Source organism: Astyanax mexicanus, chromosome 20, assembly GCF_023375975.1.
Source record: "Astyanax mexicanus isolate ESR-SI-001 chromosome 20, AstMex3_surface, whole genome shotgun sequence".
Classification (NCBI taxonomy): Eukaryota; Metazoa; Chordata; class Actinopteri; order Characiformes; family Acestrorhamphidae; genus Astyanax; species Astyanax mexicanus.
In genome coordinates, this window is record NC_064427.1 from 5,307,441 (window position 1) to 5,333,734 (window position 26,294).

Here is a 26,294-nt window from a genome sequence, read left to right on the forward strand (position 1 = left end):
GAGCAGTGCTGTGAAGCAGGGACAGCAGACACGTTTTTTAAGGCGCAGTGCTGCTGAGTGACCGCTGGGGGGCGCGCCGCTTCTAGCGCCTGTGAGCATCCCTACTAAAACCTGAGAAACTCACTGTTTAGAGAGAGAGAGAGAGTCTGTGATAGATAGATAGAAGTAGACAGAAAGAGAGAGAGTGAGGAGGAGAGAGAGGGAAAAGAAGAGGGAGAGATAGAGAGTGGAAGAAAGTAATAACACCAATAATAATAAGACCTCCAAAATCCTGGGACCCCCACCCCACAGAAAGTGATGATTATTATATAATTAAAATTATGGATTAATAATATAATTATAATAATCATAATGATTCTTTCTGTTATAAATGTTATTATTGTGTATGTTATGTACTGTATGTTCATATAGGCATGATAATAAAGCTACACTTTGAATTGAATTAAAAATGACTGTGATAGGTAGAGGGGGAAGAGAGAGATTTGGAGGGATAGAGAGAGAGAAGTAAAAGAAGAAAGAGGGAGGAAGAGGAAGAGAGAAAAGGTCTGATAGAGAGAGGAAGGGAAAAGAAGAGAGTTAGAGGAAGAGATAAAAAGAGTCTGTGATAGAGATACACAGAAAGAGGTAGAATGTGAGAAAGAAAACAGAGAGGGAAGGATATAGAGAGAGAGGGAGGGAAAAGAAGAGAGAGGAAAAGAGAATCTGTGATAGAGAGAGAGGAAGAGTGTGAGAGAGAGAAAAAAGAGAGAGGGAGGGAGGGAGGGAGGGAGAGACTGTGAACGAGAGAGAGAGAGGGAGAGAGAGAGAGAGGGAGGCAGCAGCAGTACCGGTCTCTCCTTCACCGCATCGCCGCCGTAGGAGCGCGGACCCCGGCGCGGATCCCCCGGACTGCCTCGCGCTTCACCTGGTAACGCATGATGTCGGTTACGGTACAGCGGCGGAGAGTCTCGTGCACAGGTGTGTGTTTGATTGATTGGGGGGTTGATTTGACGGAGCAGCGGGGGCAGTGCTACCGGTAGGCAGGACCTAATATGCCCCCCTCCTCCTGCCCCACGCCCCCTGATTGAGGGTTGGGGTGGTTAACGAGGTGGCGCGTGCCAGAGGATGACGCCCTCCCTGCACGGGGCAGTGGTGTGCTGCTGGCTGTATGTAGGTTATCTCTGGGTATGCAGCTCGCGCGCTGTGGTGCGTGCTGTACGTGTTGCATGTCTCTGCGGATGCAACTTTACACACCGTGCTGCAAATATGGCGCTGCGTGCGCGTGCAACTTACGTGCGATACTGGGTAGTGACTGGGATTCTCGTTAAATGGGACTTGTGCACATTTCAGCAGTCCCGACATGGCAGGCTGTGACAGACTGTACTGTCACACCATGTTCCTGCAGGTGTTGAGGGTCAGCAGGTACTGGGAGTACTGGTAGAAGCTTGCTGTAATGCTGCCTGCTGCTGTCTAATGTGGAAGTGGGTCTTTAGTGGTTAAGGTGGTGGGAAAGTTAAGGATGGTTGGAAAAACATACTGGTAAGATGATAGTCATGAATGAATGAAGTTACACTTGTATAGCGCCTTTCTAGAAACTCAAGAATGCTTTACAATTTACACGTTTTACACACAACCATTTATACTCAGCACTCATCCACACACCAGTGAGAGGCTGCAGCCAATAGAGCACAGCATACTCTCAACCGGAAACCACTGCACTGACTACAGTATTTACAGAGGACGGAGTGCCAAATCATATCTGGGCATAGTCAAACACACACACACATACATACATACCACACACATACACACGGTGAAGAATATTGGTTCTCAAATTCTGTGAAACTAACACTAATAAATTCACAATTCCTGGTATTTGCTTATTTATGATTATTTTATTTTATTTAGTAACACAGATGCCGTAAACTATCGAGTATAGCAGAATCACAGTATTGGGATATCATTGTTATCGATTCCCACTCCTATTGGTTATTCTGGCCATATTAGTCAACCCTATTGTGCAAGCTGAATATGCTGTATTTTAGTTTTGTGGTAGATTTTTTTGTTCTTACATTTTTTATGTTTTTTATTTTGTTACATTAGTATCGTTTTATACAAAATCAGCTTTGTTGTTACTCTGTTACTCTTCATGAAATCGACATATTACATTAAATAACATTTTTTTTTATTCAGTTTGTTGCAGTAGAATATTCTTAAAATTCTGTTGTTATTAAAATGGTCATATCAACAGGAATATCCTATTGCAAAAATGATGAGGTGAGATAATGACCATCCAACACCTTGACCTCACTAACTGTCTTGTCACTGAATACAATCAACTCCTTACAGCAGAGTTACAGAATCCAGTGTAAACTCTTTGTAATAGACTTGATTTTGGAAGAGTCATTGAATAAGCAGGGTCCCAATACTTTTGTCTGTGTAGTGTAAATGCATTTGATCTGTTCTACAAGGACTGCAGCACTTCCTCAGGAGAGTGCGTCCCCTCCATTACTGCCTATAATTGATCACGGCACATCATCAATACTGCTTATCATTTGCATATTTATCTGTACTGTGCAATTTGTTAGCATTGACTGAGAAAGTTCAGCCTCAGTACGCCCACCGGAGCTGAAGCATCGAGTGCTCTGCAGTCGAGCTGCATGATTCATAGCTGCTTGTCTGCTTAGCATTTTCAGTACGCTGTTAGTAAGCTGTGAGACACTTTCCAGCCACAGGTGTCCCAAGGGGTGGGGTTGTTGGGTGTTTGGGGGGTGTAGAAGCAGCAACAAAACTATGGGCAGTTATTTTTTGGGGGGATGAAGGAGCTCTTGAGGTGGCAGCAGTGTGTGGATGAACATTGTCCTGTTGAAATATTGCTCAAGAGTTCTGGACGTATGATGTGTGACAACAAACCGTTCACGCTGGTGCTTGGCACTGATCCCAGTGCCTCCATACACAGATAAGTCTGCCCAAAAAATCTCAATAAAAAAAAATCCAAAATTGTTGAATAGCATATCCAGACAAATGAAAGAACAAGGAACATAAAGCCCTATCCAGATGGGATTAGTTTCATAGGTCACATGACATGGCGTTCAGTAGCTCCTCCGTTTCCACTCGCTGTTGTGTTTTTACATGGATCTCCATGAATACACAAGCTGCCAAAGTGTAATTATGGTGGGTGGCAGTGGACAAATAGCTATTTTATTAAACAAGGTGAGGAGACCAACGAACTCAGAGATGTGCGTCCGGACGGGACTAAAATTACCGGAGGACCACAGAGTTCAGCCAAAAATTTGTGGTCGTGCTACTTGATATCCTTCTAAACTTACCATATGCAGTAGGCTATTACTAATTGATGAGTCACTCTCCAGCCAAAGGTGTCTCAGTGAGAGGGTTAAAAAATGCTGCCACTATGATCAGGAGATCACTGGTTTGAATCCCGGTCATGCAGCTTGACATCAGGTGCCGGAGCCCTGAGAAAAAGCACAATTGGCCTTGCTCTCTCTGGGTGGGTAGATGGCACTCTTTCCCCTCATCACTTCAAAGGGTGATGTCAATCAGCACAAGGCTGCGTCTGTGAGCTGATGTATCGTAACTGAGTCGCTGCGCTTTCCTCCAAATGTGCTGTGATGCTACTCGGCAATGCTCCATCAGCAGCAGTTCAAAAAGAGGCGGAGTCTGACTTCACGTGTGTTGGAGGAGGCGTGTGCTAGTCTTTACCCTCCTTGTGTTGTGGCATCACCAGTGATGGTGGGGGGGGGTATGTATAGCTGAGTACAGTAACAGTAATTATGGCATTAACATTTAATAGTATGTCAAGAAAAAATATTGAACAAGGAAAGAAAAAGTTTCAATTTTAATGCTTCACAAGAAGACAGACTTACAACTTGATGTGAAAATGACGTGTCTATGAGGTAATGAGTGTTCTACAGTCATCATGCCACATGATTCATATCGTATAGGTCTTTGTCAGCTCACCATATTCAGTGGGCTATTACTAATTCGTGAGCCACCCTCCAGCCACAGGTGTCGCAGTGGGAGGTTTTACAGGCGACAGCAGAACCACGGGCAGTTATTTGTCTGGAACGCAGGAGCTTGGGCTTTTATAAATCAAGGCCAGGCTCTCGGAAAGCAGACCACCAACATTTGAAGAAGCTACCCCAAGGGGTTTCTGCGACGATGAAAGCAGGAATTCGCAGAGACCCTGACATCACTGCGGCACCATCTCGCTTCCCTCCGAGATGAGATATCAGCCGACGGCCGTGACCCGGTTTTCTCTCGGCCGTCCACCAGGAGGATTCTGGGAAGGTGCAGCCGCTAGTCTCCTCCATCTGTCTTGGCCGCTACACTGAGCCATCTGGGAGGTTACTCCTATATCCCATTGATCTGCTCAGACACCGATAGCTTACAGAGAAAACACTCGGGCCTGGCCAGGCCTGAAGAACGCTCTGCGGTGACAGTAGAGCCGAGCCTCTGGGTGCAGTAAATTCCTTCATTTCCTTCCATGCTGGATGTCTCCGGTAAACCCTGTCATGTTTAATGGATAATCCCATTTTTTATTTCTATAATTACATAAAATATGCAGCTGCTGTCTTATCACTAAGCTCGCACATGGCCCTCGAGAGCCAGGAGCCACATTATAGAGCCTTTTCAAGCCCAGAAACCACACAGTGCCTGGATCCGGACAAATTCCACTGCTCATGGGCGCGTTATTGAACAGGGAAGCCTTAAACTGGGAGTTCTTAACCTGGGGATCGCAACCCCAAAGGGGGTCCTGACAGTGTGTTCCTGGGAAGACAAGAGGGTGATGCTACTTTTAAACTTTTACTTTTAAAGCTCATCAATTCAACAAACAACAAACTTTAACCATTTTTTTAATTTATTTTATGCAAAATACATCAAAACATAATAAAAACAAAAACAGTAATAAAAATAATCATAACAGTGCAGGGAAACAACAAAAAAGCCAGCAGGGCTTGTACTAGGCACTTTCCCATTGTATTTAAATTAAACACATTTTAAATTAATACATATGAAGTATTGGACGTAGAGAAGTAAAGTCCATGCAATAAAGACCAGAGTTCTGTGACCAAACCATTGACCCTGGTACACAGCGCTGGTTTAGGTTAAAAAAAATATTAGGTTCAAGTGGCAGTTTAGGGACCGTAGGAAAACTGCCAGACAAAATGAAGAATGAATAAATCTGTATAACTTCCTCAAAATGTGACCTTGTTATGTTTAACCATTGATTATCTCTATGTGTACATTTAATTTTTGTTTTGCATTATTAGACATCATGATATCACATTTTTAGAAAGTAAAAATTAATTATTTTGTCTGGTGTTTTTCCTATGGTCCCTAAAGCACAGCACAGCTCTGTAAAGACGTGAAGACAAGGGAGTCAAATATTCAACCTGTGAGATATTCTTCCCATGGGGTGGAGAATTTGAAGGGAGTTGGGGTTTGCAAAATAATTAAATTAGATTTAAAAGTAATCACACAACAAAAATATACATACGTCGCTGTACAATGAAAAACACTTATCTCCAAAAGAGAGAAAAAACCTTGTAAGCCTTCAAAGGAATTCAATGTAAAAAGAGTTTATTTCAGGTAATTTTGAAGAGTTTCTATTGGTCCGTTCATCAAGAAATTTTGGCACAGTGTAAGGAACAGTGTGTCTGTTCAAATTATGTAGTAAACTAAAAATCGACAAAAAAAGGAGATAAGTGTTTTTCATAGGACAGTAACGATATATTGTGGACGTTTTGCAAAAATGGTTCCATAAAAAGACCCCTGGAGGAGATGCTCAGACCGCACTGGCTTTGATGTACAGGCCTATAAATATGCCTTTTATTTTCATGAGCAAATTTGTCAGGGTGACAGGAGCTCACGAGGCTAACCGGAGCTAAATTAGCCAAAGGCGAGCGTAAATATTTAGGTCACTGTTCTATTTTTCAAATATAGATGTTGAGGCGCATATAGATCCCAGCATGTAATCTCACTGCTAACGTCCTTTACGCTGTAAATCAGAAGCTGCGTGAGGAAATGCTCATTAGCCTGGTGGATTGTTGTGTCTGGATGACTAATTTTCTCTCTAGAGTTCTGTAGAGCCGCACAAGTGGCCAAGAAGTGCCTGAGGAAAGCAGTGGGGAAAGATTGTTATAGGCTAGCTGGGGCTATAAACATGTTTCTTTATCTTTTTTACAGGAAGTTTAGGTAAATGCTTAGTTTATTGGGCCTAACAAACAATAGATTAACTTTTCCAAAAATCAACAGTGCATCTTATAAACCGGGTAGCCTGCTGCTAACCCCGGCTAGCACTGCTGGAGTAGCTTTAGCATTAGCCACTGACTGCATTAAGCACTAGCACTTTCGCTGTTCAGAGGTGAGCATTATTGAACTTTAGTCTGCACATTTACACTAGTTAATGTCGCCCTGGTTTACCAGAAGACTCAGGGTTTCTCAGTGTAGCACTGTCAGGTGGCATTTACTAAGCACAGCTAGCGCTAGAGGTTAGCCACTGATGCTAATGCAGCTTACCGTAAATAAGCAAAAGCTTATTTTGGAGAAGAAAAAATAAATCTGTGTAGAATAACATCCATTGCTCATTTGACTTTGAATTTGACTGAGAATTACAGTTTTGTTACTTTTGTTTTCTAGCTGTACCTAACTTAGTTACCCACCACCAGGAAAACATGGCGACACCCCTGTTCCTTACTAGTGTTGCATAATGCGCCTTATAATCCAGTGTTCCTTCTGTATAAAAATAGACCAGAAAATAGACGTTCATTGATTGTGCGCCTTGTCATCCTGTTTTGTTTAATAATAAAGTTGAAAGTCAAAATTCATTTTGAAACATCTTTAAACAAATGTTTCATTTAATGGGTTTTATAAGCTCAGGGTTCCTCTCCTCGTGTAATGTATCTGACTCTACTCAGCAGCTGATTAGCGAGGCCTTTTGACTGGAATACAGGTGGAAAGTGCTGATCTCTGCAGAGCTGTGGTCTGGAAATACTCCAGTCTGACCCCCTTTTCCAGTTGTATCAGTGAGGAGTAAAAGGGTTTGTTCTCTTAGCAGGACGGAATAAATAATAAATAGGAGAGCTGAGCTGTGGATGTCGACTGCAGTTCAGAACCGTTACTGAACTAAATTTTAAACAACTGGAGAAGTGCTTTTACTACAGGAAACTACAGGACGTCTACAGCAGCTGTTGCTTCATGGCCAGCGAGGTAAAGCTGCTTCTGCTTAGTTACAGGTAGATTCTATAATATTGTTTAGTGGTTACTATGGTGTTGTCTGGTGGTTGCTCTGTGGTTTCTGTGGTATTGCTATAGGTGGTTGCTATGGCATCCCTGGAGGTTTCACTGGTGCTGTATAATGGTTGCTGGGTATTTGCTATGTCATCCTATGTGGTTGGTATGGTGCTTTGGGTGGTTGCTAAGTGGTTGCTATGGTTTTCCAGATTTCTATGATGCTGCTAGGTTTGTGATGGTTTCTATGATGTTGCTAGATTTGTGATGGTTTCTATTGTTTCTAAAGCATTGTTAACATCATACAAATAAATACATTTGAGTGATATTTCAAGCTGATATTTGGTGATTTATATATTAAAACTGGTATACATCACTAAAATATCTCTATTTTATTTGTTTTACTACAGTACATTTAGAAACCTACAGATATAAAAGCAAAAAACAGTATTTGTCTGTAAATCTCCGATGCAGGCAGATGTAGTTCTATTTTTTATGTTTTATAACTGTTGATGTATTGATGTTGGCAGATCTATACACAAATCAGCCCACTCTTCATTATAATACACTGTGAAGGATTCTATTCGCAGTATGGATGCAGCAGTCTGGAGAGTGTGCTCTCTCCAGCTCTTTGCGGTGGAGTGCAGTCTTGTGTGGCGTGACCCAGATTAGCCCCATTATGCATGTCATTCAGCTCATTATTAGCTTTTAGCGGCAGCATTAATTGCACACTGTTGGCACACAGAGAGGAGGTTTCTGCTACGGCAGGGAGGAGGATGAACACCGCGGATGCTCCGATAATGCCTCATCATTGCTCTTGTCTCCTCTTTTTCTATGTCTATTTTGTCTTTTTTTTCCCTCTCTCTGTTTTTCCCTCTCTCTCTCCGGTTCCTCTCAGTCGAAGCAGGTCAGAAACACGGGCGTTATCTGAGGCCAGTGTACTAACAAACAGTGCTTCAGTACACGCTCAGTAAGGATGCACTGAATATTTGGCAACCGGAATTAATAAGTGTGAAAATTTAATAAATTATAGTCACAGAACAGTGAATAACTTATTTTAAATTACATTGAAGTTTTTTCTGTAACATTCGCATTTTTAAAGCAGAGGTGACAGGCTGAAACGCACATTAAGCAACACTAGTAAGGTGCAGGGGTGTTGTAATGTTTTCCTTCTAATTCAGCAAGTATCACCGCTGCAGGGTTGGGGGGAGGCAGTTGGGGTAGTTAACTAAGTTAAGTAAAGCTAAGCTAAGTAAACAAAACTGTAATTCTTTAAAAAAAAGTTTACACAGATTTCTCTTCTGAAAACTGTTTTTTTTTTAGTTCTTCTGTTTATTTACACGAAGCTTGGATTTCCAAATTTCTCCAGCACGAAGGCCAGTAATGCTAGCCAGTTAGCCTGCACTTTTTTTATCTTTTTTATTTTTTGGATGACTATCCCAGAAATTATGAGAAAAATTATATTATTTAAAAATGTTATGACACTGATATAATGATAATTCATAAAATGGCATAATAATCCAGTTACTCCTATATAAAATACAATTCATGTTTTATTCAAAATAAATTAAGGACTGTTACAGTCTACTCTGTGAGGTCTTGCCATACATTAATATTCATTATACGGTGGACGTTTTGCAAAAAACATATAAAGACCCCTGGAGAAGATGCTCAGATAGTGTTTTCTTACAAATAAATATTTTCCAATATTTTCATCATTATATCGCATCATATTAGGGACAGCCATCAAAAAAATAATAAAGCAAAGTTAAAAAAGTAAAAAAAAAAAAAAAAAACACAATTATTGAAATCCTTAAAAAAAAAAACATATATTTAGTGAACATTTATTTTGCTGCATCTCTAACGGTAAACTATGCCTGTTTTTTTTCTTCTTTTTCAATTTTGCTCCTCACAAAAGCTTCATTGTTGCTCCTGGAAACAGATCTTCACTTCTTTCAGTAAAGGAAATGATGACTTCCGAAGAATTTCATTATGTTTCCAGTGTCCCTGCAGTCCCACGCAGTCCCTCGCTTCAGTATTCAAGTTTACACAACCAAACTCCGGCTACAGTGAGCTGCCTGAGGCCTGAAAAAAGTGTAAAAGAAAAGGAAGATTAATCTGTTGTTGTTTTCTTTGCTGCTGAAGTTGTCGAGGCCTTTGACTCCGGCGCTGGCGTTCTCAGACAAAGACGGATGCTCCTCTGTGAAGCTGGTCTGAAATGAGGTCCGAAAGTTCAAAGGAGTCAAGGACTGTTTTGGATCGGGAGCTTTTTAGGCGACACGTCCAGATCTTTGATGTTAGCGGCTGAAATACTGAGGGAATAAATCAGCGTCAGTGACAGCATGTCGTAGATAGATCTCTTTAGAAACAGTGCATTATGAAAATAAAATAGAGGTCAGTGGTTAAGAGTATGTTTATATTAGGAGTGTGATTCTCTTCCATCTGGACTAAAGCAGACAATGACATTGACCCAAAAGAGAGAAACAAAAAAAAAACACATCTGGGGCTCCTGGAGGACGTAGCTGTCTAGGTGTTAGCCCTGCCCGTCACCAGAATTCACAAATAAGGGAGCACAACTACTGGCATTGCTTTCTCAGAACTGATGATTAGTGTTCTCCTCCAAGCATGTTGAGTCCTCCACTAATGGCATTGCGTTATTTGTAGTGTAAAAACAAAGGTACTGGTCTGCTTTCTCTGACTCTGACCATTCCAGTGCCTCAGACTCTTCCAGCACTGGTGGTCTTGTGTATAAGTAATAAAGCAGTCCTACTATTGGTGGAAACTGGAAATGAATTATCATAGTATTCTGAGGTCACCAAAACTCAATAACTAAATATCTTAAACTTTTTTTGGCTTTTAGTTTTTGTTGGTCATTAGCAGTCGACTAACTAAAGTATTTAATTGATTTGGCCAGGTTTTGGTTGCAGTCATGGCCTAAAGGTTAGAGGCATCATCTTGGAAGGGTTTTGAAAGCAGAAGGAAGCAGAAGGTTGATGATTGGTTACCCTCAACCCACAGAAAGCAGGATTAGGTGGAATGAAAGAAAGACTGTATGCTTGGATTTCTATTCGATTACTAACTTTAAAGAGTTGAAGTTTTTTTTTAAACTAGAGCTTAAAACAGATTTCAGATCAAAAGCCAAAAATGTGAAGAAAAAAAATACTTTTTAATAGGAAAACAGACCAAATTTAGCGAAAACAGCTAAAATTGTCCCTAATTCAAATGGATGGTTAATGGAAAACGGTACATTTTGCCTTTAAAGTTGGTAAATACCGTATTTTTTGCACTATAAAGCACATTTAGAATCTTTTAATTTGTTCCAAAAATCGACAGTGCATCTTATAGCATGTTATATGCATCTGATAGCACCCTGGCTGTCGGCAGCATTTATTAGCACTAAGCGCTGCTAACCATGGCTAGCGCTGCTGCTAACCACGGCTAGCGCTGCTGCTAACCACGGCTAGCGCTGCTGCTAACCACGGCTAGTGCTGCTGCTAACCACGGCTAGTGCTGCTGCTAACCATAGCTAGCGCTGCTGCTAACCACGGCTAGCACTGCTGCTAACCATGGCTAGTGCTGCTGCTAACCACGCTGTTGAAAGTAATGGAAATCGAAGCTGTGAATAAACAAAAACGCTTTACTCCCTACCCAAATACACAGTTTTCAGGAGAGAAATCTGTGTAGATTAACATCTAGCGCTCGTTTGACTTTGAGAGACATTTTTTTAAAAGAAATTACAGTTTTGTTTATTTGGTGTAATATTGGTATGATCTGGTGTGCCGTATGTTTGAAAATAGACCAGAAAATAGACACTCATTGAAAGTACGCTTTATAATCACCTTACAATTATAGTTCTTAAAATACAGTATATAAAAAGGTGAATTTGAACTGATAATGACTTTATAGTAATTTAAACCCCAGTGTCTTGCCTCACAATTGTTTAAAGTCACTACTTGGAAAAGGGAGCAGCTAAGAGGTGTTATCTTCAGGAATCAATGAAGACTTTACCCTCATTATGGCCTCATTATGGAGCTGTAGCCCGGTCGCATGGTGAGACAGCAATTGCTCAGACTGTCAGACACCACAATCTGTTCAGCTGGTACTCGGTGCCCGCATGGCCTCGCTCTGATGTGACAGCGTTGGTGCCAGTTTGAAAGGCATCTGCTTTTGGCAGCCATGTCTTTCACATTTCATCCAATTATGCTGACTGGTAGTATTTTGTTTACAGTCGTTTGTTAATAGCGGCCGTGCCATTCGCTTCGTGCCAGCCCACCACTTCCACCCCATGCCGAGTGAGACCAGTATCTATGTGAGTAGATGACTGGTCTTCAGGACTTTGTGAAACAAATATATGTAGCCTCAGTTTTGGGTAAATCTTTGTTTGTTCTTCCATTGATTAGGCCTCTGAAATACATGATATATTAGTGTGTTTTCTATGTAAAGCAGTTTGATTGCTGGATGTGTTTTTAGGCAGTTTGCACTAAATTCATATTTAACTCTTAACTTATATAAATGTTATTTAGTAACTAACATAAATGATTTGGGAGACAATTTGATAAGCTAACCCCTTCCAGCACTTACTTGGACTGGACTAATAAATAAGTGTGTCATTTTTCAATCACAGAATTAATTTCCATACAGTCATGTCTTGGATGGATAAATGTTTCGAAACATCACAAAAAGAAGTGTCTCAATTTTACCGTACCGTAACAATTCACACATTTTAGAATTCAATTTGATACAATGTCATCTTGGTCCATAAAAGATTGGGTACATCACAAAAAAATGAGTGTCTTAATTTGACCTTATATAAAAAACTTGCTCTCTCTCTGACTCCAGCTGCTGATGGCGAAGCAGCATGACCTGAGATTTGTGCCAGTATCCAGAAGACCAATATGTAGAGCTAGGGGTGTACGATATGAACCAAAATTTGATAATGCAATAAATAATGCTGTTGGAAATCCTTATATTGAATAGAAACACTATAATTTAAGCTCCGTGAAAGGTTTTTCAGCACTTGGCTGCACTCATGTTTCCCAGGCTAATAAAAATAGTTTGATGTGAGGTTCACTGTAGACCTTTACCTTACTCTACCTTGCTCTCTCTGGCTCTACCTCACTCTACCTCCAGCCTCATTATGTCATGAGATCCTCTGTTGGCTCACTGTTATTCACTTGGAACCTCTTATCACAATAACAATAAAAAATGATATATATATATATATTATAGCCATACATAGAGCTACAATTCTTGGTTTACCCTCTAATCATCCTCCAGTTGATTAATCCCATGTAAAACAGGCCGATATTATAATATTAGTAGGTTATCCAGGTAGATCAGCTCCACAGTCCTACATATTATGAGATTAAGGAAGAGTGGGTTAAGTTATTAATTGAATCCGGCGCTGGTTAATACGCTGGTTCGCGTGCAGCGAGGGCTTAGAGGCGCAGCGCTCTGTAGCGCTGGATGCGTTTTCAATCAGTTTGCCCTAAATCCGGGGGTTTTACGCCGCATCCCTGAACAGAGGGCTTCCTCGAGGCCCTGTAATCCTTAATGAATCAATTAGTCTGAGAGTCAACACTGCGGATCATCTGCCGGCATCTCAGCTGACGGGCGGGGAGGGGTTGCCATGGAGACGTGGGGTGGTCAGACTCTGATTATATTCGCCAGGATGAGAGCGGGGGAGGCGTCGCTGAGCGTCGAGATCGGAAGTGCTGAGCTTCCTTGCTGGATGTTGAAGGAAGGGAAGGGATGGAGCGAGCGGCGTCTGTTCTGTAGGTTCTCTTCTTAGAGAGGTATGGAGGGAGGTTTCCTCAGCCTGGTTCTTCCGTTTGCCCATTTAAACATCCCCATATAGTACATAGTTCAGGTCTCTCTTGTGTTTCAGGCTGCTGCTGGCTTTGATCTTCACTTGGTGGGATTGAGGAGCCCCCCTGCTCATCAGCCTCTGGGCCCTATCAGTGCAGGCGTTAACTATGGGTGACGTCAGCCTGCGTGAGGTCTGTTATTCGCAAGGGCACGGGCGTCCTCCTCCTTCTCCTCCTCCGGCAGCAGCAGCAGGCTCCCACGGCGGTAAGCATGGTCTGTCATGGGCTCGCAGACGGAGAGCGGCATGGATTCTGCAGCTAAATTTAGCCGCAGCCCTTTTGGTTATAGGTGCAGATTAATACGGCGTGCTGGAAGCGACGGTGAGGGATGGCAGCTCTGCTTGGAGCTGCACGGCTTTTAGATGATTTAATGGAGCGCTCCGGCAGCAGAGTGTTTCGAAAGGTTATCACCCCATGCATGTGAGGCTGTCTCGCCGGCTCTGGCTGTGCGGACGGTTGGCAGATCACAGGTCTGGGTGTGCGATGTCAGCAATTCAGGCAAGTTAATATTAAGTGTTCATTATGGCAGCAGACATCTGTTTAACGAATTCAACGGCAGAGCTAGACTGCTGGGTCCACATACCTGTGACTTTTTGGTAAACTTTCTAATGTTATGTAGTAACTACTATTAATTACTCAGGACTAATATGTTTGTGTATAAATGGGTACAATGTTACATACAGCTCTGGAAACAAATAAGAGACCACTGAAAAATGATTCTTTCTTTGATTTTACCAAATTGAAAACCTCTGGAATATAGTCAAGAGGAAGATGGATGATAACAAGCCATCAAACCAAGCAGAACTGCTTGAATTTTTGTACCGGGAGTAAAGCAGCTAAAGTTATCCAAAAGCAGTGTGTAAGACTGGTGGAGGTGAACATGCCAAGAGGCATGAAAACTATGATTAAAAATCTAAAAAACTCAAACAGAATGTTACGTATAAATAGCAAAATCACAGAAACTGATTCAGAAACTGAAGTGGTTTCTTACATTTTTTCCAGAGCTGTACTTTTGAATTCTGTTCATTATAAATTTGATGATGGGGGCGCTGAGTGGTCCAGCGGTCTAAAGCGCTCCTACTATGAGCAGTAGGTTGCAGGTTTGAACCCCCGCTCATGCAGCTTTGCCATCAAGCTGCCGGCGCTCAGAGGGAGCAAAATTGGCCCTGCTCTCTCCGGGTTGGAAACCGAGTCACTGCGTTTTCTTCTGAGCGTTTTCTACTTGACAATGCTGCATCAGCGGTGGCTGACTTCACATGTATTGGAGGAAGCATGTGCTATTCTTCACCCTCCTGGTGATAGGGGTAGTCCTAATGAGTGGGTTGAGTAATTGGATGAGCAAAATTGGAGAGAAAATAGGGAACAAATTAGAAAAATAAAAATAAAATAAAAAAATAAATTTATTTGGTGGTGGACCAGGAATCAAAGCAGCAGGACTCTTTCAGTACCAAACTCTTTTAGTCCCAGAAACAAATTAAGGCCAATCCCAATTTAAGAAGTTCCCCTACCCCTTGTTTTCAGGTGTAACCGTTACCCTTGGAACAGAGTTACATGCAGAAGGGGTGAAATCCTCCATCTGTAGACTTGGAAGAAAATCTAAGAAGCTTGGAGAAGTTCCTTCTCTTGTTCTCTAATTTAGATTCGTAACTCTGCAGCAGTGTTGCTTGGTACGGAATGAAAGCTGACAGGCAGCGTGCGGGCCGGGGCTTCAGCGAGATCGGTGTGGCAGCCTCTCGCCTGCAGTGTCTCGCTCAGCGCAGCCGGCCTGGTGCCCAGCTCTTTTCCCAGTCAGGTCACTGCCAGATGCTTGCGTAGAATCATTTATCTTTGTGGCACTGCGAAGCCCTCGGGCGACCGCTGCCCCAGCTAGCCAGCGTGAGGAGCACACAGGAGAGGATGCTGGGAAGGCTCTGCAAGTTTGCTTTGTGGAATTTTAGGGGCTGAGATCACACAGGTGAAACGTGGTCACCTTGATTGTAATGGAGCTCGATTGTCGCCCTATCTGGTGTCAGAGACACGTTGTTATGGATGTGTTACTGTTTTATAGGACTGCTATTTTAGAGCCAGCAAGTCCAATCATCAGTCAGAGAAAGGAGTCGAAAAATGCATAAGGACATTGGACATTTCAATGAGGATATACCATATTATATCATATATATATGGGAGAAAAGTCGTATTTGCAAATGTTGCAAATGCTGTTTGTGTGCCTTTCTCAAACTCTGTCATCCAGTCAAGTGACTCAGCCTCTCGACTGACGCACCTGCTAAAAAGAAAATCCATGTGAAAACGTGTGCTTTAGTTAATAACTGTCTTAATTGTTCATTTATAAGTCTATTTATTAATGTTAATGTTGTATTAATGTTATTAATTTAGTGTTCAAAGTGATGAAAAATACAATAAGCTATACAAGCTTATTTTAAACAAAAATACATGGATGCTGTTTGTCTCATTATTCCACAGATGCACAGAACAATCCAACAATCCCTGTTTCCCTGTTCTCTGGCTTTTTTAGTTTCCACCCGTTCTCACCTGTTCTTGGGGTCCCTATCTCCTTATAAGGGCATTGTTTTCCCAGGTGTGTCCCAATTTACTAGTCAGGGCAGCGGTATTGTGTTGGACCACGATCCTGACGACACGGGTTCGATCCCAATTTTTTCAATCTACTTTTCTGCAGTTGGGTTCGAGAACCCTCTGGGCTGGAGAGCTCATTTTCCAAAACAGATTTTTTTTTTTTTTGTCGTCCACCACATAATGGTTTGGAAAATATCTGTTCACAAAAGCGTTCTGTGACTCTCAGCTGACTTGCTGATGTAGTGAAAAACAACACTGCATCTCATTTTCTAAATGCTAGATAAATATATAAGGGTGAAAACATAAACATGCTGAACATCCTGAATCTGATTTGATTGGTAAAAGTTCTGAGACAGCTTCAGCCCTACTGTTTGGTCTTGTCCTTCTGTCTCCTTATGAACAGCGTGGGACAATAATCTGGATTGTCTGCAGACACTGAGGGGACAGTTGGGACTTTAATGTGGCCATAAGCTGCAGCAGATGAGCCTCTAAAGCGGCATTACTGATTCATTGAGAGGCTGGGAGAGTGGAAAATGAGGCTTTGTTGGGGTCGCAGAGTGGCTGCACCCAGTTGCATTCTCTAAATAGAAGTTAGTTCTCTTGCTGTGACACAGAGTTGCAGAAGTAAGAAAGGCAGAGGAAGATTTAATACTGTTCCTGTGATCCTGAGAGAACAGGAGCCAGGAAGCCTGTGTGTGCGGGCCAAATGAAATCCTACAAGCTCCCTTGGCGTCGGTTAATGTTTATTGCTGGGTGTTTGGATCCGGGCTGCAGGGATGGGGAATATGGCTGTAATTGCTTCTGTATGGAACATCATGATATGATATCACATGATGATGATGATGATGATGCTGTTTTAATGGAGCACTTGTTTGCTTGCTAAGATCATTACATTATCTTAGCTAATGGATATGCTCTGTCATGACTAATGGAACATTTGGACAGTCCATGTCAACTCATTAAACTTCAGGGTCCACCACAACTACAGGTGTTTAGTGGTAAGCAAATTTACTGTGTAATCCCTTACTGAAGGGCAGCGATCAAAAACCATGAATGGTAAAAATGGTAAAAGATTTATAAGAGGTAACTGCAATAAGAGACACACTTCAAATTAGGATGAAATCACAGTATGGGGAAGCATGGTGACTTGGTGGCAAGCACATTCACCTATCAGTTCTGAGGTCTTGGGTTCAAGTCCCTACTTGTGTGTAGTGGTTCCATACCCCACCATACTGCACACACTGTTCTAAAAGGTTTGAGGTACCCCCAGATTCTCCAGTTCATAATCCAAAGCAGCTTCTATAGAAAGCTGGGGTCCGCTGGGTGCACACTGAGGTGCACATTGAATTCTGCCGTGATTTGGGCAACCGTGGTTTTATGTTTTTTAGATACAATCCGGGTTAGCACCCGAACATCCCTTTCAGGCAGCTTCCTCTTACAGCGTCCACAGTTAATCCTGTTGGATGTGGTTGGTCCTTCTTGGTGGTATGCTGACATTACCCTGGATACTGTGGCTCTTGATGCATCACAAAGACTTGCTGTCTTGGTCACAGATGCGCCAGCGGACATGTGGTGGACATCACTGACATCTACACAGCAAATTCAGTTTTTTGGAATAAACAGAACTCTCCTTGAGAGTTCAAATCAACTAATTTTAAGTGTATACTGTATGCGTGACCATCGAATACACTCTATGACAAAGTTAAAGTGAATCTTTTGTGGGAGTTGGCCTTTTAACTCGGTTTATCCAATTAAAATATTTGTCCCATCTAGAGTAAAATGCAGCTCTCAGCTGGAGTTCATTTTACCTGAAACAACTTTAATTTTCCAGCACTTTGACACACTTCACAGTGCAGAAGATGGTAACTTGCTCTTACAGCCAACAACAGCTAGGCAAACAACCATTAGATAAAATACAATAGAATACCCCATGGAAGGAGCCCTGGTGGGCAAGACTTCACATTAATGGTTAGCTAGGATTGAAGGACACACCCATTAGAGAGTTCAGTTATGCTCCTCAACACTTTGGAATAAACTCTGAAATACTACATCGACAAAGAATTCCCCTCAACTCAACTCAAGATGGAGAATAAACTCACACAATTTAACACTTTCACACATTTTTGTTTAACTCCAGGTTTTCGAACTCCAGAAACTTGAGTATATGGACAAACCCATGGACAAAACTTCTACTTTTCCCATTGTGTTGTTTTCTGTGGTGGCACCTTTAACCTGATATCCACAGATCAGATAGATATTTCATGGCAAAATTCATTGGTTTGTTACCCATGTTAGAGCCAGCTCAGCTCTGCTGTAGTCCTGAGGCAAGCAGAGGCACAGCACACAGAGCCGAAGTCCTGAAGTCCTACGCTGAGGATACAGGCCATGCTGGTTAGCTGTGCTGCAGAGTGCACTTTTTTTTTAACTCAGTGCCTTTTCTCGTTTCTCGATGCACTGCCTCAAGTATAAATGTGAATAGACAGCTAGAGTATAAAGTTTCTGACATGGTGGTGCGAGCGGAGTCTCACCTCGGGTAAAGTGTTAAGAAAAGAGGTCTCTCCCAGCGTGCGGCACCAGAGACAGCTGTCAGACGTCAAAGCCGCCTGCAGTTCGCTGGGAATCGGGTTTATTCGGGAGCCTCATCCTTTCGAAATTGATTCAATAAAACTGGAGCATCTCATAGGAGAGCAGTTGTACGTCCGGGGGCTTGGCAGCGCTGCGGAAAGCCTAAAGGAGGAAAAAGCTCCGCATTGGGAGCCATAATATTTTAATGAGAGCACCTGTTGAGCGTTGTTGTTTGCAGTTGGTGGGAAGGAAGAGCAGCTTGTTAGAGGGCTGAAAATAAGGCTGACACGTTGAGTTTTTTTAGCAGTATGTTACTATTGGCCTACAACCAAATCCTTCCCAGAGTCAGGATGCCGCTCTGAATCCTCATTGCTTTGGGCTCGAGTTCAAAACCTGAGTCAATTAACTGAGTACTGGAGCGGAGTCGACTCTGTGGATGCCGAGGGCTGAGAAAGTGAGAGGATTCTCTGTTCCTGCTGCTGAGGAACGGGGCGGGCTCACCACATTTAGAGTCTGGACGTTACTCGGCTAAATTTAGATTGTTCAGGCTATTTATTCTTCTGCTGTAGTTCAAGGAGTTTGTGGTTGGTCTGTGCAAGGTCTTCTCATATACTTTCTTATTTTTTTGTGATAGCTTCACTTGTTTTATTTATAGTTTTATCAGTATACAGCTCTGAAAAAATTAAGAGACCACCAAAGTTTCTTAATCAGTTAGTTTGATTTTGCTATTTATAGGTGTATGTTTATAGATATATGAGTAAAATGAACATTGCTGTTTTATTCTATAAACTACAGACATTTCACCCAAATTCTAAATAAAAATATTGTCATTTATTCAGCATTTATTTGCAGAAAGTGAAAAAATGGCTGAAATAAAAAAAGCAGAGCTTTCAGACCTCAAATGATGCAAAGAAAACAACAAGTTCATATTCATAAAGTTCAGAATTCAGAGTTCAGAAAACAATATTTGGTTATTTTGTTTTTTAATCACAGTTTTCATGCATCTTGGCTTCGCATATTCTCCTGCACCAGTTTTACACACTGCTTTTGAATAACTTTATGCCTTTACTCCTGGTGCAAAAATTCAAGCAGTTTAGCTTGGCTTGATATTTGATGGCTTGTGATCATCCATCTTCCTTATGATTATATTCCAGATGTTTAAAATTAGGTAAAATTAAAGAAACTCATCATTTTTAAGCATTTGAAAGAAAAAGAACACTACTCATCTAATATCAAGACTTGATATCAAGTGATGGGGCCAAAAAAGCCAAAAGTATGCTATTGCTATTTAATAAAAAACAAGTTTAATTTTTGGTATTTTTTTAGTTTACCACATCATTTTCACACAGTGCAATTCTCCAAAAGGACCTGAAATAAACTTATTTTAAATTAATTGGTTTTATCTCTCTATCTGCAATGTTAAAGATACATGTTTTTCATTGGATAGCGACGATTTTCGTTTTTTGAATAAACTGGAAAAATTATAAAATTTGAATGAATTGCATTTATTTAGCAGTGATCATAAATAGTAAGACTAAACTAGGAACAAATTTATTATGAATGCGATTGCTTTAACTCCAGTTCTTTGGAAGAAAAAAATATTTTCTTGTAGCGGCAATTTAAAGTCAAGGTAGTGGTTTTGTAATTGGATCACAAGTATTTATTAACATAACCTAAATCATCTGTAATTCAGTATTTACTGCATACTTTTTGTCACCCAGAATTTTGCTGTACTACACCCAGTGCGTGCAGTCTCTGTGCTTGCGTATGTGAATTGGCTGTGAGTTGAAGGTCAGGGTCCAGCTCATGTTATAAAGCAGGAAGATGTCCTGCTGTGCTACATTATTACTTTGCTAACAGCATAAACAAGAACTGGGGACAAAACTGCGCTATTGTTCTCGGCCTGAGGGTTCAGTTACACCAGCTGTTGCTGGTCTCAGACCATTAGCCATTTAGACACTTTATCTGCTGCTTTTTTCGAGGCTTTATTAGCTCTAATAAAGCTGGCTGCGGAAATGCTAACTGTGCTTGTGTGGCTGGCAGGACTCGGCATCCCGCTAAACTGCTGCAGCTGATCTGTGTTGCTGTGCAGCTTATGCAGTCTTTACCCCATACCACAAATATCACTAATATTAAAATAATTGTAAACTCCTAGTCTATAACCACCTTTAGACAGCCTGCCACTGTTAAAGTAAATTTATTTATGTATGATTTTTGGTATGTTTTAGTTGTTTTAAGTTAACTTTTTTCATTTTGGTTCAGTTTAGCTGTCTTTTTACCTTCCTTTAATACAGTAGTTTCTTATATTTTGTCTTATACAGCTCTAGAAAAAAATAAGAGACCACTTCAAAATTTGAGTTTCTTTGATTTTAGCAAATTGAAAAACCTCTGGAATATATTCAAGAGGAAGATGGATGATCACAAGCCATCAAACCACCAAACTGAACTGCTTGAATTTTTGCACCAGGTGTAAAGACATAAAGTTATCCAAAAGCAGTGTGTTAGACTGGTGGAGGAGAACATGATGCCAAGATGCATGAAAACTATGATTAAAAACCAGGGTTATTCCATCAAATATTGATTTCTGAACTCTTAAAACTGAATGTTTATGAATATAAACTTGTTTTTATTTGAGGTCTGAAAGCTCTGCATCGTTTTTGTTATTTCAGCAATTTCTGCAAATAAATGCTCTAAATGACAATATTTTTATTTGGAATTTGGGAGAAATGTCTGTAGTTTATAGAATAAAACAATAATGTTGATTTTACTCAAACATAAATCTATAAATAGCAAAATCAGAGAAACGTCAATAATTCACATTGTGTTTCTATTAATTACGCAGCCCAGTGTTGAACTTCAGTCACAAGATAACACCTCACAAGTACTAGTACTCTTGTACTAGACAACTCTACAGTGTTAAAAGCAACATAAGCAAGTCTTTACAAGATTATTTATCTGTTAGCTGAACTTGGTTTGAGATGAGTCTGATGGTATTTGCACACAGTTAACACAATGCTTTAATAATTGCTTTGCGTAATCATAACATAATAAGGGTTTCTAGTATTGCACTTTGTGACTCCACAGCAGTGCCGGGTCACGGTGCAGTTGGCAGCCGGTACCTCCCGCCTCCGCGGTCCGCTGGCCCACGCCACTCTCTCTCGCTCTGGGGAGAGTGGTGTTGCTGTGGGAACAGGGATGCCCAGAGAAGCAGGGCTGTAGGAGAGCTGGAAATACCTTATTTTGAAGTGTAATCGAAACAGACAGCACAGGGGCATCCCGCTGAACACATCATGACACTAAAAGTGTGTGTGTGTGTGTGTGTGTGTTTCACCTCCTGCTGACAACAAAAGAAGAGATGAGCCCAGTTTAGGAGTTTTTGTGGTTTTAGTGTTTCCATTTTGATGAATGTACAATGACATACCGTGACACATCTAATGTCATAGGACATGGGACTAGTATTATGTCCCATGACTTTTGCCATGTCCCTGAATATGTATTAAATGTGTAAGTATTTTAAGTCACCTCTCGGACACTGCCAGTCACTATGATTATCATTATAATTAAGTAATCCACTGTGGATTAAGAAACAACTTTAGAAATAAAATGTCCCATCTAAATCACGTAGCCTTGCCATGAGCACATTGCCCAGTATAATTCAGTTCAGCTCTAGCTTACCTAAGTTGCTTTAGATAGCTTTATGTGGTCTTGCTTCAATTTTTGTATTTATTTATTTTTTCATTTTGTTCATGTTTACCCATTCTAAAGAATCTAAAGAAGAACGAGTTAATTGTACCACTTTAGAATAAGGCTTATTTATAAAGGGTTTATAAATGTGAAGTAGTTTATAAAGGAGTTTATTAGTCAAGTCAAGTCAAGAGGCTTTTATTGTCATTACATCTGAGTACAGGTACACAGTGTGATGAAATTACGTTCCTCCGGAACCATGGTGCAACATAGAACCACAAGCAATAGACAACATAAAGTGCAGGAGTGACGACAGTGCAACATAAAATTATAAAATTATAACACTAAATAACAATAAATACAATAAATACAAAAGACGAGACAATTTAAAGACAGGACAGTGCAGTACCGATACGGTATAATAAAGTGTATAGTGGGGATAAGGTGCAGAGATGTGTGACATACTGTAACATATAGAACATATATAATCACAGCAGTTACTGAGGTAGAGTTTATAGTTTTTAAGAGTGCAGCAAATAAAGTCATGTCAGCCTCTGTGTGCTGACTGGGTGTGTGTGTGGGTGAAGTTCAGTTCTTGTGAGTGTAAAGGGGGGGGTGTACAGTTTAGTTTTATGTGAGTGTGTTGGGTGAGTGGTGGGTGGGGTGGGGGTTCAGTTCTGTCTCTGTGCGTTGAGAAGTCTGACTGCCTGGTGGATGAAGCTGTTGCAGAGTCTAGTAGTGTAGGCTCGGATGCTCCTGTATCTTCTGCCGGACGGCATCAGACCGAAGAGTCCGTGTGAGGGATGGATGGGGTCGTCCACAATGCTGGTGGCTTTGCGGATGCAGCGTGTGGTGTAGGTCTCGGCGATGGAGGGAAGAGAGACTCCGATGATTTTCTCAGCTGTCCGCACTATCCGCTGTAGGGTCTTGCGGTCTGAGGTGTTGCAATTCCCAAACCAGACGGTAATGCAGGTGCTCAGGATGCTTTCTACAGTCCCTCTGTAGAACATGGTGAGGATGGGGGGTGGGAGATGTGCTTTCCTCAGTCTCCGCAGGAAGTAGAGGCGCTGCTGGGCTTTCTTGGTTATGGAGCTGGTGTTGAGGGACCAGGTGAGGTTCTCTGCAATGTGAACACCGAGGAACTTGGTGTTATCCACAATTTCCACAGCAGAGCCGTTGATGTTCAGCGGGTGGTGGACACCTGGAGCTCTCCTGAAGTCAACAACCATCTGCTTGGTTTTATCCACGTTAAGAGATAGGTTGTTGGTTCTGCACCAGTCCGTCAGCCACTGCACCTCCTCTCTGTATGCTGACTCGTCGTTCTTGCTGATGAGGCCAACTACAGTTGTGTCATCAGCGAACTTGATGATGTGGTTTGAGCTGTACTTTGCAGTACAGTCATGAGTCAGCAGAGTGAACAGCAGTGGGCTGAGCACACAGCCCTGGGGGGCGCCAGTGCTCAGTATGGTGGTGCTGGAGGTGTTGTTTCCAATCCTGACTGATTGTGGTCTCTCAGTCAGGAAGTCTAAAACCCAGTTGCAGAGGGAGGAGTTCAGGCCCAGCAAGCTCAGTTTTCCGATCAGATGCTGAGGGATGATGGTGTTGAATGCTGAACTGAAGTCGATGAACAGCATTCGAACATAGCAGTCTTTGTTGTCCAGGTGGGTGAGAGCCAGGTGGAGCGCAGTAGAGATGGCATCGTCTGTTGATCTGTTTGGACGATACGCAAACTGCAGAGGGTCCAGTGAGGACGGGAGCTGGTTTTTGATGTGCCTCATGACCAGCTTCTCAAAGCACTTCATGATGATGGGAGTAAGTGCAATGGGACGGTAGTCATTAAGGCAGGACACTTGAGACTTCTTCGGCACAGGGACGATGGTGGTCGTCTTGAAGCACGTCGGCACGATTGCAGTACTCAGAGAGATGTTGATAATGTCCGTGAGAACATCCGTGAGTTGTTCTGCACATCCTCTGAGCACTCTGCCAGGTATGCTGTCTGGTCCTGGGGCTTTCCGTGGGTTGACTCTGAGTAGAGTTTTCCGCACATCAGCTGAGGACAGGCACAGTACCTGATCGTTTGGAGGAGGTGTAGTCTTCCATGCTGTCGTGTAGTTCTGTGCTTCGAACCTTGCGTAGAAGGAGTTCAGTGCATCTGGAAGGGAGGCATCACTGTTACAAGCAGGGGGGGTGTGACTTGTAGTTGGTGTGGTGGTCTGGATGCCCTGCCACATGCGCCGAGTGTCAGTAGTGTCCTGGAAGTGGGCGTGGATTTTCTTTGCGTAGGTGCGCTTTGCCTCTCTGATCCCCCGGGAGAGCTTGGCTCTAGCTGTTCGGAGGCCAGCCCTGTCCCCTGACTTAAAATTTTGCAGGTCTAGCAGGGTCTGTCGGTCGTAAGTTGTTCCCATAGCGAACTTTTGCATGATTGCGAGTTCAGATCGGATTATTTACACAGAAAAACAAACACCGTGTTTTGCTTCCGGAGTAGCCGCTGCGACTGCTCGCGCCGCCGACAGGAAGGATTAACCAGGTTAATAATTAGGTTGTAAATGCTTTAAAAAAATGTTAGCAGTTCAAACATATAAAAGAAAAGGCATTTGCCAAATAGTGATGTCCCATTAATTTATACTGGATACTTATCTTATTTTGTCTTTTCCATCAGTCAACATTAAGGTATCTAATTAAATTTTATAGAAAATCAGTTTAGTCAATTAGTATGTTAGTAAACACCATTGATAATTAATCAGGTCAGTTAAATTAATAAAGTTATTAACAGATATGTTAATGCTGACTGACAGAACAAAGACAAAGTAAGATTGGAATCTAGAAGAATTTGAAGTTTAAGAGTATAAATGAATGTGGGATCACTATTTGGCAAACAACAGCTCTCTGTTGTTCTTTTTTATTGTGTTGTAACAACCTAATTATTATCCATTAATAAACTCCTTTATAATCTACTTATAAACCCTTTATAAAGGACCCTATTTTAAAGTGGTACCAATTAACTATTGTAAGTGTTTATCTTGAGAAGTGGCTTTAACTGACCTAAGTAACAAACAGAAAGAAAAACATGACCAAAATTATGAAAAAAAAGTGGTACCTGTTCATTTATTACCTATAATTTTAACAATTAATTCAGTAGTTTATTTTTATAGACATTTTAGTCCTAATTTTACTCTGTTTTTTACTCTGCAGATCCCGAAGAGATGCTTCAACATGAGCGTGTGGATCAGTAGAAGACTGTCGTCTGGAGTCGGTTTCAGTGGGCGGGTCTAAGAAGGTCACCTATCAGAAGAGCAATACATGCTGCTGTTAACTAGACTCAGTCGATGCTGCTGCCCTGCACCCCGCACTCCAGCACTGCGGGCACCATGATAGGATAACAGGAGGGTGTGGTCAAAGGGGCCGGACATATATCTCGAGGGGCGGGGCTTATCATTCACTGGTGAGAGGTTGGTCTTGGCACGGGCACAGAGGGCACCATTCCGTTACGGGCGGGGGGGAGGAGGAGTGCGGTCAGGCGGCTGGTGGCCCTTTGGATGATGACCAGCCTGTTCCGCCGCAGCGCCAGCAGCAGTGGCAGCCATGGCAGCAGCTCACGAGGGGCAGGCGGCACCGGAGCCCCACCCGAACTCAACAACAGCAAAGCGCCGCGCCAAGTGCGCCGGCTGGAGTTCAACCAAGCCATGGACGACTTCAAGACCATGTTCCCCAGCATGGAGCACGAGGTGATCGAAAGCGTCCTGCGGTCCAACAACGGCGCCGTGGACTCCACCATCGATCAGCTGCTGCAGATGAGTCTGGAGGGGCAGGGCACTGATGACAGCTCTGATTCTGATGACAGCATCCCCCCAGAGGTTAGTGCCTTAAACCACAGCATAAGGCCATGTTCTTCTTAAAGGAGAACTCCAGTGTATAATTGACTTTGGATGTAGTAAACAGTGTTGGGCACGTTTATGTAAAAGCATACATTGACCTAGAGCAGGGGTGTCCAAACTTTTTTTGTTGGGGGCCAGAAGGAGAAATATATATTTGAAGTCACGGGCCAAAGACTCTGTAATAAAACAAATAATGAAATATACCACTTTAAATAATACATTTTCCTGATTACTTTCATTTACACACCATTTTACTTGACTTACTATCTGTATCTTTGACAGTGTTGTCATCATTTCATGATGTCTCTTAATATTAAACTCCTTAATTACGGCAACTTTTAGACTCATTTGCCCTTTTTCTGTGCTAAAACTGCGCACTCTCTTCGCTTTTAGACTCTTTGGCCAAGTTTTCTGCTCTAGAAATGCACACTCTCTCCGCTTTTAGACGCTTTGGCCTGTTTTCTGTGTTAGAAACGCACACCCTCTCCGCTTTTAGACTCTT

General features: G+C 42.0%; 1 protein-coding gene across 4 annotated transcripts in view; it reads left to right on the forward strand.

The window, feature by feature from the left end:
- Window positions 1-788: 788 nt before the first annotated feature.
- The window catches only part of cuedc1a (CUE domain containing 1a), a 40,759-nt gene continuing 15,253 nt past the window's right edge, over window positions 789-26,294 (forward strand). For 3 of the 4 annotated variants that reach the window (XM_022680971.2, XM_022680972.2, XM_022680969.2), the window contains exons 1-2: window positions 789-957; window positions 25,110-25,771. In XM_022680971.2, coding sequence (XP_022536692.2) covers window positions 25,454-25,771 — 318 coding nt within the window. In that variant the 5' untranslated portion in view covers window positions 789-957; window positions 25,110-25,453. Of the gene's footprint in view, window positions 958-12,803; window positions 13,026-13,117; window positions 13,303-25,109; window positions 25,772-26,294 lie in introns of those variants that run through there. The other variant, XM_022680970.2, reaches the window with a different exon arrangement.